The sequence below is a fragment of the Pelmatolapia mariae genome, linkage group LG8 (genome assembly GCF_036321145.2).
Source record: "Pelmatolapia mariae isolate MD_Pm_ZW linkage group LG8, Pm_UMD_F_2, whole genome shotgun sequence".
NCBI classification, from domain to species: domain Eukaryota; kingdom Metazoa; phylum Chordata; class Actinopteri; order Cichliformes; family Cichlidae; genus Pelmatolapia; species Pelmatolapia mariae.
In genome coordinates, this window is record NC_086234.1 from 19,181,254 (window position 1) to 19,194,907 (window position 13,654).

At 38.5% G+C, this 13,654-nt stretch overlaps 1 protein-coding gene across 1 annotated transcript; it reads left to right on the forward strand.

Annotated features, from left to right (window-relative positions):
• Positions 1 to 4,529: 4,529 nt before the first annotated feature.
• On the forward strand, positions 4,530 to 13,271 carry LOC134632980 (glucagon receptor-like). Its single transcript, XM_063481856.1, has 14 exons — positions 4,530 to 4,571; positions 6,565 to 6,648; positions 6,905 to 7,007; positions 7,128 to 7,238; positions 8,153 to 8,274; positions 9,799 to 9,905; positions 10,217 to 10,373; positions 10,634 to 10,793; positions 11,116 to 11,176; positions 11,260 to 11,329; positions 11,449 to 11,540; positions 11,645 to 11,783; positions 12,793 to 12,834; positions 13,200 to 13,271. Exons 1-14 carry the CDS (start codon positions 4,530 to 4,532, stop codon positions 13,269 to 13,271), a joined length of 1,362 nt encoding a protein of 453 aa, XP_063337926.1.
• The last annotated feature ends 383 nt before the right edge of the window (positions 13,272 to 13,654 follow it).

A 13,654-nucleotide genomic window follows, 5' to 3' on the forward strand; every position in this document is an offset into this window, starting at 1 on the left:
TGCCAGTTTAAATACTGCCAAGTGTAAATGAGTGCAGATTTATCTAAACTGTACTAGTCTCCCATTATCCAGACCTCCCACAGTGACAGGTGTGGAGTCAGTCAATACTTGAATATTTTCCAGTTACAGAAGTAGCCTTGTACACTGCAGGTGCAATACAAAAGCATTTATCTGCACTGATCACAATTTCAAGCTGTTCGAATGTTCTTGTGAACAATTATACCCACTGCATCAATGGAATCCTAGTTGCAAAGCCAGCACAATGCAATCTAGCTCCATTAAAGAGCTCATGAGTCAAATTCTTGAGTCTGAGTAAAGGAGAGTTTTTTTAAAGGTCAGTTTTCGTCTTCTACTCAGATTATAAAGCTGAACCCCACAAGAGGCAACGTTTTCCTTTTGTCCCCGGAGCTCCGCACATGTTCGGCATTGAAAAGTGCAAAATTATTATCGGTATTCTAACTGAACAGCCTACTCTCTTTTCATCTTTCCTCAACACAAAGAAACAATTCAGACAGGCATTTCGAAATTACATCAAAAGGGGGAAAAACAGGCAGCAGAATCAAAGATATGAAAAGATGCCAAAATGTTCTCAGAGAGGTCGTGCTCAGGCAACCTTTAGTGTTGTTTATCTCTTGGGATCACGTCAGTGTAATCATTTCTTCTTCTTCTTTTTTTTTCTTTTTTTTAACAGAGAACAGTCATGAAAGCTCATAGCTGTCATGGTCTCATCATCGGTCTCAATAGAATGGCTGGTTTGTTTTCTTCTTGTGTGTGTTAGAGTTTGTGTGCATCATGCACATCGCTATCCACCTGTGTTTCTAAAACTCTTACTTATGGCTATTTATGACTCAGTATGTTATTTAATATTAATTTTCATAATTAGAAGAGTGCATGTTTTGTACCATCATCAAAACTGTATCTTCATAACTCAGCAATACACAAGATGAGGCGTCTAAATAAGAATTAAAAAAAAACTAATCTCTCAACGCTTGTTTAGCCCAGATTTCAAAAAGACGTATAAGTATATAATGTTATAATTATCAGCTACTATTATTTTATCTGAACTGAGCAATAAACCAGATAAAAAAGACTGAGAAATCAGATGAAAACTCTGAGTAAGGGCAGGTGGATGATAGATAACAACAAACTACAACCCTTTTCCAGTTAGGGACAGGTCTAACAGTCAGGCTTTGAAATGAAGGCTTCCTATATCTGACAATGTATTTATATAACACATAATACAATTAATATACACAGACTTGAATGATTTGTGAGACTCATGATCTGACAAGAAACTAGAAACCCTTATTTAAATGTTACTCTAACATTTAGAAGTACAAAGTGTAAAACTGATTATATATATTATATATAAGTTGTAAACTTACTTACTCACTGATATGTGACGACAGCTCAGAACACATGCTCATACAGAATTACTCATACCCTCACTAGGGACCTTACCACCCTTGGTGACCACAGAGCTTATCCATGCCTAAAACTGGCCCTGGTTCAATTTGTCAGAAAGTTCAACATCTGCCAGCATTCTGAGTCCAATAAGGCACTGACCTTCACTGAAAGAGACAACCATCATGGTTACTGTGCAGCATGCCGTATGTGGGTTCAAAGTAAGCTTTAAGGATAAGTCTGTGTAGTTATATGGCAATAGAAAGCTTTGGTAAATTCATTATACAACCTGCGCAATGATAACATATTAAGCAGTGATGTTAAAAAAACAACAACAAAAAGCTATAAAGTGTTAGCATTTCATTTGTCTTGTCACATTCTAGCATAGCTCTGCAAAGTATGTCAGTATTGTGATTACCAGAGCCCGCTGCCCACAGCAGGCAAGAATAATAATAAATGTCACAATAAACAATAAACCTCTCCATTGTGGCAGGGAGCACATGTCAGGCACACACACAGGTGAGGAAATTTATTATGAAACCATAGAGAAGCATACAATAACCCTATGTACATACAGAAGACTAGAGCCTATTCAAATGCATATGCATATTTTTACCAGGTTTAAAAAACCAAATTCGCACAGCATTCAACAGTCAGTTTTGTAGCAAAGATAGCATTGTGAAATTTCTGCTTAATAATAATGTTAAACCGCTCAGCAGCAGCTCACAAAGGCATGAAGGGTTACATTCATCTGGGTGCACAAATATAATACCCCAAATGTGACTCTGTGTTCAGAGGTTTAGGTAATAAATGAATTCTCAATAAACAAAGTGCACTCAAAATGCTCAAAATGTCTGTGAAGGTATTCATTAGGGGAAGGTTTGTAAGTCTCTTCTGCTCCATGCTGGACTAAAAACATGTTTTTAATTACAAGGTTGAAACTAATCATTCTGATGAGGCCAACAAAGGGACAATTATAACAGATTTTAGGGGGATGAAACTTATTAATACTAAGCAAACTGGTGGTTAACAAACAAGTAATGCTTTTTTTTGCTATTGTGATAGCTAATCACATTAGCTAATAGCTCATTTTGAAAAAAGCACATTTTTTTAAGTATTGGTTACTACTATGTAATGTAATTTGGCTTGTGTTAGAATTTAATTAAATAACTAAAGCTTTTAAATAAATGGTTGGGCAAAAGCTCAATATTTGTTTGCAAAAATAAAGTGTAGCAGAAGCAGAAAGCAGCATAACATGGCAATATTTCAATATTTGTTCATCCAGTCCGAGACACGGTCAGTGACACCCTCAGCAGTTGTAAGTCACTATGGAAAAAATGTTTATTTTCTGACATAAATAAATAAATCTCAGCTTCTGGTTTGTTGGTGAGGGGTGGTATTGTACAAGTAGGGGAGGCATCATTGGGGCCACTGCCACCCCTGCCACTACTCTTGACACACCCCTGCTCCATGCTTCGATTTTAATCATGGAGCAAAATACAGACACAGAATTGTAATTACGTATGACTAAGACAATATACTACTCAAAAAGATTTGATAGTGTCACTTAATGTACATTTAATCAATGGATGCTTTGACAGCAAGAAAACTAAAATTTTTCAAACAAGAGAAAAATAACATAGAGTTATAGTCTAAAAATAACACCAAAGGAGAAATCGGTACATTCAAAGGCAGATGGTGGGCAGGGCATCATGGATTCATCCGTGGAGCTTCAAGGTGCAGTTTCTTCCACACACGCTCAGGACCAACCATCTCCACACAGCATCTGAGAGCAGCAGCAGTTCATTTCCAAAGGACGTAAAAGCTGTAAGTAAATACATGTTTTCTTTGTTTTCCATAACCTGTTAGAGCTGTTCCACAGATGTCCCCAAATACTGTTGTTATTTCTTTATATAAAAGGAAAGTGTTAGAACTCTGCATAAATATGCTGCAGGACTCGATTAACCATTTTTATTTACTAACGTAGCGTCGCATTTTTAAGGGAATTTCCGAGGTTGAAAATCGACATATTTAAAAGAAAAAAAAGTTCATGCTTTCTTGAAAAATTATAGCTTCATATTTTATTTGGTGCAGCTTAAAAGCATTGCCTTTGCAAGTATAAAAACTGTTATGTTTTTAAGACTTCATACCTTCATGCTCCTCCTGTTTGCTTTGAGTTTCTTGCTCTAATAGTTTCATTCATCTTTGTGTTCCTGTTAAAATGCATTAATCTTAATGGGAAGACGCACAGCTGCTGTGTATCCCTTCACAGCAGTCCTTTCAGTGAAACTACACAATATTAGGAGGTTAGTTTTCATCTGGTTTAATGAGCAGTTTAGGATAAACTTATTTTGGATTGGGGTTTAAAAAGCTGGAATGAGCATGTAGAGATCCCACACTTGGAAAGAAACATTTGTGAGGGAAATGCTGTGCTGTGTTTATCTTTGCAGTGCTGGAAGCAGACAGGGTTTTTTTTAATAGTGGACTCTGTCTGAGATGATTGCTGATATCAGGGCAGCAAGGACAGCTATGTCCCCTAAATGCTTTTTTTTTCTCCCTCCACTGTTTAGTTCAAATATTTTTTTTTCTGTTAATCTTCTCATTTGCTTTTGAAGCCATGACTCTCATGCAGATGCACAGTTTGCCTAAGTTATACTTGATGAATAGCCAGCACATCTCACAGGATTATTACAGTTAAACTGCCAAACAAACACCACTGAAAGATATTTTAACTAACCAAAGAAAGAAAGAAATACAACACTGCTATTTTACTACACATGACCCCAGTTCAATGAGTATGTGCTAACTCTCTAATCGCCTTTACCATTGGTTGAGTGGGGTGGCCAGAGGGGTGTCGTGAGTCAAGCCTGAGGTAACCATGGCCACACTTAGCAAGTCCCTGGCTCCAGTTGTTTACAAGAATCACATTTCTGTCTTTAAGTTGTAGTTTTCTTTGGATTTTTTTTTTATCACTACGTGAGTGACAGGCTAGAGGAAGCTCCACATGGGGCAGGTTAGAAAGAAACCAAGCCCCATGTGATGCTTCACACTGCTGCAGGGGATGATTCAGAAATGCCGCCTGCCAGGAGACAGAAATCAGTGTTTTGGCAGCTTATTGGTACACAATGGCGGGCTGCACTCAGCCTAAGGTGGACCTCCCACAGATGGTTGGGACACCGAGCCCCCTGAGAGGCTTTTGCTAATAATGGAGTTCCTGTGCAGTAGCACCAGTGGGTTAACCTTTAGCCATGTGACACAGCACAGGGGTAGAGAGGCGGGGTATACTCTGGACAGGTCGCCAGTCAGCATTATTGTATTTAAGAAAGTCAAACGTAAAAGTTAAATTGCTGTCTGGTCAAAGACTGATAATGAGATTTAAAAGCAAAACAAAAAATACATACAGTATAAAAGTATATATCCCTGGAGAAACCATGGGGTCAAATTTGACCCCATGGTTTCACTAGAAAACCAATGGGGTCGGCTCTGACCCCATGGGTTCTCCAGGGTTAAATAAGTCAGATTTTAAATGAGTATGTGCACGTAATCTTGTGATTGAGTTTTTTTTTTTTTTTTTCATTTTTATTACCTGCTAAAATGTTTGTTAGAGCTCTGATCTTTCTTAGTTCACCATTTTTCAGACTACCAGAACAAATCTGCCCGACACATTTGTGAACAAGTATTTGCATTCGCAACAAAACCTCATTTTGCTGTAGGCAACTTCAGAGGACAAAAGTATTGACTGATTTGAACTTCTGAGGTAGCTTCATTTCCCGGTGAAAAGGCCAAAATTAACTATCAAAGAGCTACAACAAGATTGTTGAGCACTGATCCACAAACTATGAATCATGAGCTGACTGAGCTGCGAGAGGCCCTTAAAGTGAAACGGGCTGAGAATTTTTAGTTAAACAGGATGCATAAAGAGCGAAGCAAACCTTGCAAAGCCTGCTAGTTGAAAGAGCAGATATGTGCATCAAACTAGACAAGAACAAGGTGACAATAGGGAAACTCAGCAAATCGGAGGGCCCAAAAAGAGGAATTCAATGAGCTGAGTGCAAAAAGGATGCAAATTATGCAAAAACACTTGAAAGGAGCAAAATAGGAATTCATTTGACAAAGAAGGAAATGTAAAAAAATACAAAGAAGCAAATTGTTGGAAGTCCAGAAACCACTTGTACACGAAAAGATCGAAGTGATGGAAGAGTGGGAGAGAGTGGTGATCCTTTGCAAACCCAAATGGTGGCATCCTGAAAACCACAGAGACAAATGATTAGCCTAGCCAACACAGCGAAAATGCACCAAAAACAGGATGTTGCCATTGAGTCATTTTGATCTTTTATTAGTTTGTTGAGGCTAATTCCCCATTAACAGATTTACCTCCTGTAAATGATAAGATATAAGAGTTCAGTACAAAAACAACCCTAAACAGAATAAATACAGATAACAGAAATAACCATGAAGTTGAATAAAGAACTGAGACTCAAGATACTGCCAAATTTTGGCATTGCAGTAATTAATAAATAAACTAAGAGCTAAATTAAACATTATATAATAGAAAATAATCCACCAGTCCACAAACCGAAAACCCTGGGTTCAAAGCCCAGGACCATGACTGAATGTGTTTTAAAAGTGTTTTACCTTACTGTTAACTTGAGCTTCAATGCCGTGGTTGTATTATTAAGGGTAAGTTACTCCTGTGTGCTGATGGAGGCGGAGGTCTGTGCACATTAAAGTCATTACACTTCACTCAACTTTCAAGCCATTCTCAAGTGCTTTTGTTTGATTTTTGTTTGTGATGTAATTTTATGATTTCCCCTTTGACGTCTTGCCAGACCCCCCATGTGCCACCCCATTTATATATTTTAGTACCATCAGAAACGATTAAACTTAAGCAAAATTGGTTGAATTAAACTGAATAAATTAAAAATATCCAGGACTACAGGACAAAAGGTGCCGATGGTCGGTGCTTTTGGAGCTGTAATAGCTCAGATCCATTTTGAAGTTACTGGAGTGCTTTGGAAAAGATATGGCCATTGAAGTTCAATTCATGGATGAAAAATCACTCTCTCAAATGTTCTTACGCTATGACCATAACCACTTTCTAACAACTTACTTCCATCCGTCACAATTATTGTACTTCACTGACTCCTCTCAATCTTGCAGATAAAGAAGAACAAGTCTGCAGCGATGGACGTTACTCACAACTTTATAGTGCTGACCTGCCTGCTGTTCCTCCAACCTCTAAAGGTTAGCCAGTGAAAATAGACAAAAAAGATATCTACGGCTACATCTCTTCAATTAATCCTCTTCATGAAACAAGCCAGTTTAGCTTTTCTGGTTATCACCTGTTTTAATAGTTTTTGTTCTGATTGGTTGCCCTTCATAAACAAAAGGTTTAAAGTGAAGGTCTGAGCCTGAGAGCGAGTAAATCATGATAGAGCGAGATCTCCTCTTTGACATCATGTTCTGAATAGTGTTTTTATATGTTGAAATTTCATTACAGGTTGAAAAGGTGACCGGTAAAGTTCTGGAGGAGACTTATCGAAAGTGGGTTCAGTACAAAGACGACTGTTTCAACACGATAAGAAATGAGTCACTGCCTCAAAGTAAGCAACTGCGTGGTAGAGGAAATATGGCAATATGTGATGGAAATAGCAAAGGAGTTATTGAAATGTTAAATCAAACCTGGAGTTTTCTCCTAAGTTTCTTTTTGTTTGGCCTTCCAGCGGGCTTGTTCTGTAACCGGACGTTTGACAGGTATGCCTGCTGGCCAGATACTCCTGCTGGTGTTATGATCAACATCTCATGCCCTTTCTACCTGCCCTGGTATGACAAAGGTAACAACAAAAAACTGAAATATCTGTCAGTTTGTCCTTTTTCCCTTTCAAAATGAAAGTAAAGCATACACTAAGTGTTGGCAGTGAGAGCTTAACTAGAAAACAGGAGATGGTGCACATTCTGTCAGAGCTAAGCCAACTGCAAATAGAAGTTATGCTGATCATCTACAAACCAAATGTTTGGATGCTGTGTAAAAAGCAAATATTTATGAGATATGCAAAAGGATTTACATATCTCATAAATCCACGTTTTCCACATAGAACACAGGAAAAAATTAAAATGTTTAAACCAAGAAAATATTCTACAATCTAAAAAAAAAGTTGGGCTGGGCCCATATTTATTTTCATTTGTCATTCATACGATCCTCATTCAATCCATAAACGTCTGAGGACTGTGGAGACCAGTTACTGGGAGAAAAATATTTTCCTTTAGTCCAAATGAATTGCATCAATGAAAAAGAATTTCAGGTTTTTTAAATTTCAATTCATTTGACCACAGAACAGTTTTACACTTTGCTGCTTTCCATTTTAAATGCACTTTGGCCCAGAGAAGACAGCAGTGTTTCTGGATCATGGTCATATCTGGGTGGTGGTTCTTCTTCTTCTTCTTCTTCTTCTTCTTCTTCTTCTTCTTCTTCTTCTTCTTCTTCTTCTTCTTCTTCTTCTTCTTCTTCTTCTTCTTCTTCTTTCTGGAAGAGTTGCAGTGACTTCCAGGACAGAATAAACTATGGGTTTTTATACAGTAGCTTTAAGTCAGGTTTTTTTCCTGTGTTCATCAATCATGAACATTATGCATCTTTATGTTTCTTTTCTGTGAGCAGTGATTTAGCTTGCCTCTGCATGCTTGAGCCCCCAGTTTCCCTTAACTGGTACTAGGCAGGTGGTGACTGAAGGACTAACTGTGTTTCATCCAGTGTCCCAGGGTGTTGTGCGTAGGCGATGTGGATATGATGGCCACTGGGAGAGAGAGGGCAACGGACAGGTGTGGAGGGATATGACACAATGTGAGGAGGAAAAAGAGGTTGCGTCTCAGGAGGTATGGCAACAAAGTAGGTTTTTTTTCCTTTTTTTTTTTTCCTCTGTGGGGAAACATAGTTTCTTTTGTTTAGTGCTCAGTGTGTGTTAAAACTGTGGTCATTTCTTATCAGACACAGGTCTCCATGAGTAAACAACTCAACTCATTCCTGACAATTTGACTTGTGGAACAATAAAGTATCAATTTGTATGGCACTAAATCACAGCAATAGTCACCTCTAGGCTTGTTTTATTAATAATATTAATAATAACACAGTTGTGTACAAGAGCGTAAGGGGTTACACAAGTTCTTTGTACAAACAAGAATACATCAAAGTCATAAATACATATACAAAATGCACATTAACCACTGAACAAACAGGAATATAAAAAAACATTCAGTCCTGGAAAAAACTAAAATGTGAAAAAATCTAAAAATCTAAAGAATTTATTTTTAAAACTTGGGTAAATGCAACCTATGACGACCTGCTAAACATGACACACTACAACATATCGTTGTTTATCAAAAGCTAAGCCAAGCTTCAGCATATTTGCCTTTTCACAGTTTTGCCAAAAACTCAGTGAACTGGAGCAACTTTGTAGATGGGCTGATAAAGTCAGACAGGAAACAAATACTTCAACTTATCGCTCCTAAAGGTGGTTCTACAAGCTACTCAATCACTCTGTGTACTTCATCTTTCACACATTGCTTCTGCTTTTCGGGTTAGCGTTTGTGAAATAAATATCTACACGGTGTAAAATATCAAATGTTGTTCCATTGAAGTTTTTTTTTTCAAATGATGTCATATATGGCTTCAGCTGTATGATATGTTACTGGATGTGATACCAGTCACTAGGGTTTATTCCCTGCCTGGACGCCAGTGGATCCTGGTGATTGCTGGATCTCGCTGAGTGAAACTGGCTGCAAAAAAGATACTGTAGCAAAAACCTCCTAATGACTCCCGCTAGTTTTTCACACTTGTCTACAAATACTCATTAACTACAAGCCAAGCAGTAATAAAATTTTAAAAAATACAACACAGAAGGTTAAAAGTTAAAGTTGCCCCTCAGTGCTGCAGTCAACGAGTTTCAAAGGGCAAAACGTTTACTTTGAAGTCAAACGGTCTCCATTTCCATTTTGTCTTGTACTTTTGAAAGTTTCAATAAAGCTTGAAGAGTAGCTGCTTGTACACAAGTCCTTCACTCCCATTCAAACTACAACTTCAGCCACATTTCTTTCACCCTGCAAGAGTCTGAGTCACTGTGAAAGCTTCCCATGGCTCCCATATAACCGGCAAATCATTCATTCCTTCAAAATGGCTCAATTAAGAAAATTATAAGCCTGCAGTGAAAAGAATCCAGGACGGCTTGCTTCCAAGAGCACTGGTGTATTCAACTTGTCCTGATATGGTGAATGACAATCATCTGATAATGCCAGAAGTTATTATCTGCAAACAAAGCAGAGGCCCTTCCTGATTTGGCTTTTATTCACTCTTCACTTTAAGTAATTTTATGACTTAATAAAAGTGAAAATTTGTCTTTACAGCTGTGGTTCAAACAGTTAATGGTGAGCTTCAGGATGCTGTACACTGTTGGCTATTCCTTGTCCCTCTTCACGCTTATAACAGCTCTCATCATTCTTCTAAGCTTTAGGTAAGTAAGCTCTCTGACAGATGTGGAAATCTTGTTTTTTACTATACTGTCAAACAAAACTCCACATAACATAAAAAGTTTGTAAAAAGTCTGCTCAATTCTGATCATCAGATCATCACATAACATGCTGAAACTTTTATTTCCTAACTCAGTGACCGCTGCTAAGATCCTTAATCCAAGAATCTAAAAGCACAATAGTTGTAAATTATGTTCCTTTGTAAGTCAGATATTTTTTTTAAAAGCGCCAGAATCCACAACATGTTTTTAAATCCAGGCAATTTGAAATTGTATTACTCTGTGTTCCTTGGCAGGAAACTGCATTGCACCAGAAACTACATTCACGCTAACCTCTTCCTGTCCTTCATCCTGCGAGCTGTAGCGGTCATTGTTAAAGACACAATGTTGGAACATCACTGGGGAAGAGAAATCATGAAGCCGACTGATGTGAGTGAGATGCTCAGTCATCAGGTACGTCTCGAAATTTACTGCTAATTATTTACTTAGATTATTTGGCAATAGATCAATATGTAGAGCGTACTGCTTTGATGCTAGTGCATTCAGATAACTATGTAAAGCATGTTTAAAGACCACTCCCATGGAAATGGGTGGCTAATTTGCAAACTATTTTATGAAAAATAGCAAGTTTTAGGAATTTTACAAGTGCCATGCAAAGACCTTTGATATGCAATTTGTATTTTTTATGGGTTTTTTTTTCCAATTTCTTTTAGGCTGCTGTTGGTTGCAGGATAGCACAGGTGATCATGCAGTACTGTGTCCTGGCCAATCATTATTGGTTCTTCGGAGAGGCTATTTATCTGTACTCAGTGCTTATTGCTTCAGTCTTCATTGACAGCAACAAATACCTACTTTACATCTATCTCGGTTGGGGTGAGTTCCATCTCTTTGTAAAAAAAAAGAATCATACATTCAAGGGGTTAAATCTGCTTTTTGTCGAAGAGCACTTTATCATGGCAGTACTTTAAGCTGACATGTTGCAGAATAGTAGAAATTTGTCACCACTACGCCACTGCTCCTCTTTAGCGCTGCCTTTACCTGAGCACTCAAAGGACAAAGCACGCTCTGCATCAGCAGGAGAGCTTTTATAATATGGATACCATGGAAACATACACACAGCATGCTATTTCATTCTTAAACTTATTCTTGAAACCTGCAGTACTGCACCTGGTGATCTCTGATGCTTTCACATTAGGAACTCCACTGTTGTTCGTTGTTCCCTGGGTGGTGGCGAAGATGTTGAAAGAAAACAAAGAGTAAGTGATTGTGTAGACGTGTCCTCATGTGACAGAGCACTATGGAGAAGGGGTGGTGACAACAATTTACCTTTTTTTCTTAGGTGTTGGGCTGTCAATGAGAACATGAACTACTGGTGGATTATTCGTTTCCCGGTTCTTTTAGCTTCACTTGTAAGATGATTTCTGCAAATAGTCCCAGAAGTCTGCATTTATATTGCATGGCTCATAGTACTTTGCATGATATACATCTGAATAAATAACAATAGATATTATGATTTTCTGATCAACAGATAAATTTTCTGATTTTCATGAAGATCCTGAAGGTCATATTTTCCAAATTGCGAGCCAGCAACCCAACTCATTACCCCGATTACAAACTTCGGCAAGTTTTCTCAACATTTGTTTAGTGAGCTGGATCAGAGAGAGACAGATAATAGTTTGTGCAATAGGACAAGTTACCTATCTGTTTAATTTTCATTTTTTTAGGCTCGCCAAGGCAACTCTTACCCTCATTCCTCTGTTTGGAATTCATGAGGTGATTTTCGTCTTTGCTACAGATGAGCAGACGACAGGCGTTCTGCGCTACATCAAAGTGTTCTTCACACTTTTTATCAGTTCCTTTCAGGTACGCAAGAACTTGTGAGTGACCGCTGGTTTTGCAGGCACACTGATCAGCCATGACGTTAAAACCAAGTGCGTGATACTTCCCCCTCTGATGATCAGACTTCCCTGGATGCTTGTGTGGAGTTTTTTTTATGGTGTGACAGGACGCTTTGTTCACCTCAGGGAGGCACCTCAGTGTCGTGGTCTGAGTCTTTGGCCCAGGTTTTTGAGTTTGTTTGGACTTTTGAGATGGTTATGTTTAGTTGTTATGTTTGTTGATGTTCTTTGAGTTTTAGTTATCTTCTAGTTTTGGCTATTGCTTTATTTCATGTATGTTCCCCTTTTCATGTCCAATCTGTGTTTTGTCTCCCAGGTCTGTCATGTATTTCCATCCCCTGTCCTATTATCAAGCTCACGTCCTTGTGAGTCTCACTGTGTGTGTCACTTCCTGTTTTACTTTGACAGTTCCTCGTCTCATGTGCATTATGTTCAGTTTTGCTTCCCGCTTCATTAGTCGGATTTGTTCCAGCGGTGTTTCCACCTGTTGCCCATCCTTTCTTTATTCTGTGTTTATTTAAGCCCTCAGTCTCCCTCACTTTCTTGTCATGTTGTCCTCATACTGCGTTTCATGTTGCGTGTGCGTGACTGTCTGTTAGTTAGTCAGAAAGGAGCATTAGTGGTTCAGTTAGTTTACTCCAGCTCTGCTCTGTGTTAAAGCTGAGTTTTGAGTTAACCCTGTCTGCAAAGTCCTGCATTTTGAGTCCTCTCTCTGCCACACAGCATTACATGAGAAGTCAGGGAGTACACTGGTGGTGTGGGGCCAAAGTTTGTGCTGTGACAAAGCTGTGACAATGTGATCATTGTAATTCTAAACACATGTCAGAGACTTTAATGTTGTGGCTGAGCAATTTATGTTTGTCACTGGAAAAAAAGAACAGAAAAGCTGCCTAGATGTGATCTAATTGATTCATTAAGTAAAGAACATCTTGCTCAAACTAAACTGGACTATTTTTATGAACTGGTCTCTCCAGGGATTTCTCGTGGCTGTGCTCTACTGCTTTGGCAATAAAGAGGTTTGTTGTTTCATTTCTTTCTCAGAAGGTGCTAATAACTGTTAGCCATAAGTGATTTTGTAAATAACAGACAAAATACTTAAACCATGGGTGTAAAAGTATATTTAAATGTTGAGACGTTGTTCTTAGGGCCGATGGGACATTTGGAGTTGTCAAGGTGCAACAGCGTCACAATTTAAAAAAAACAGGCAGTATTGTTTCTGTATTTTTTTTACTCTAAATGTTCTGTTGCAGGATTTGCATCCTTAATCCTTAATTTTAATGACATCACAACAAATGAGCTTTAAGTTTACATCTAAACTGCAGGAAGCTTTATGAAAAAGAACATTAATTCTTAAATAAGTTATCGTCCTCTTTGGGTGCAGGTGCAGGCAGAGCTGAAGAGGAAGGTGGGCAGCTGGAGAATGGGGACAGAGACTGTATGCTGTGGACAGTGACTAGCTGTGCTGGATCCTCGAGAAGACAATTTTTCCATTGCCACAGTGCCACAGCGCAATGGATCCTTTGTGTCAGCAAGTCGACCGGTGGCTGATTGTTCCCTGAGTCCTGGTAGTTCACACATTTTGAGGCATCAGCAGCCACCAACCTCTCCACAACCACACACTTCTTTACAGCACTTTCCATCAGAGTTAGAGAAAGACAACATCCAAAGCCATGTGGATCAGGATGCGAGTGGATTGGACAAGTCACAGGGAATGCAGGTGTCCTTCCTCATTCATCTTAAAGACCCTGTGGAGCTACTCCCACATGTTGTGAATACAGATTCAGACTGAATACAGCCTTGGGTTCATTGTACATTTCATTTTCGGTGAATAGTAAA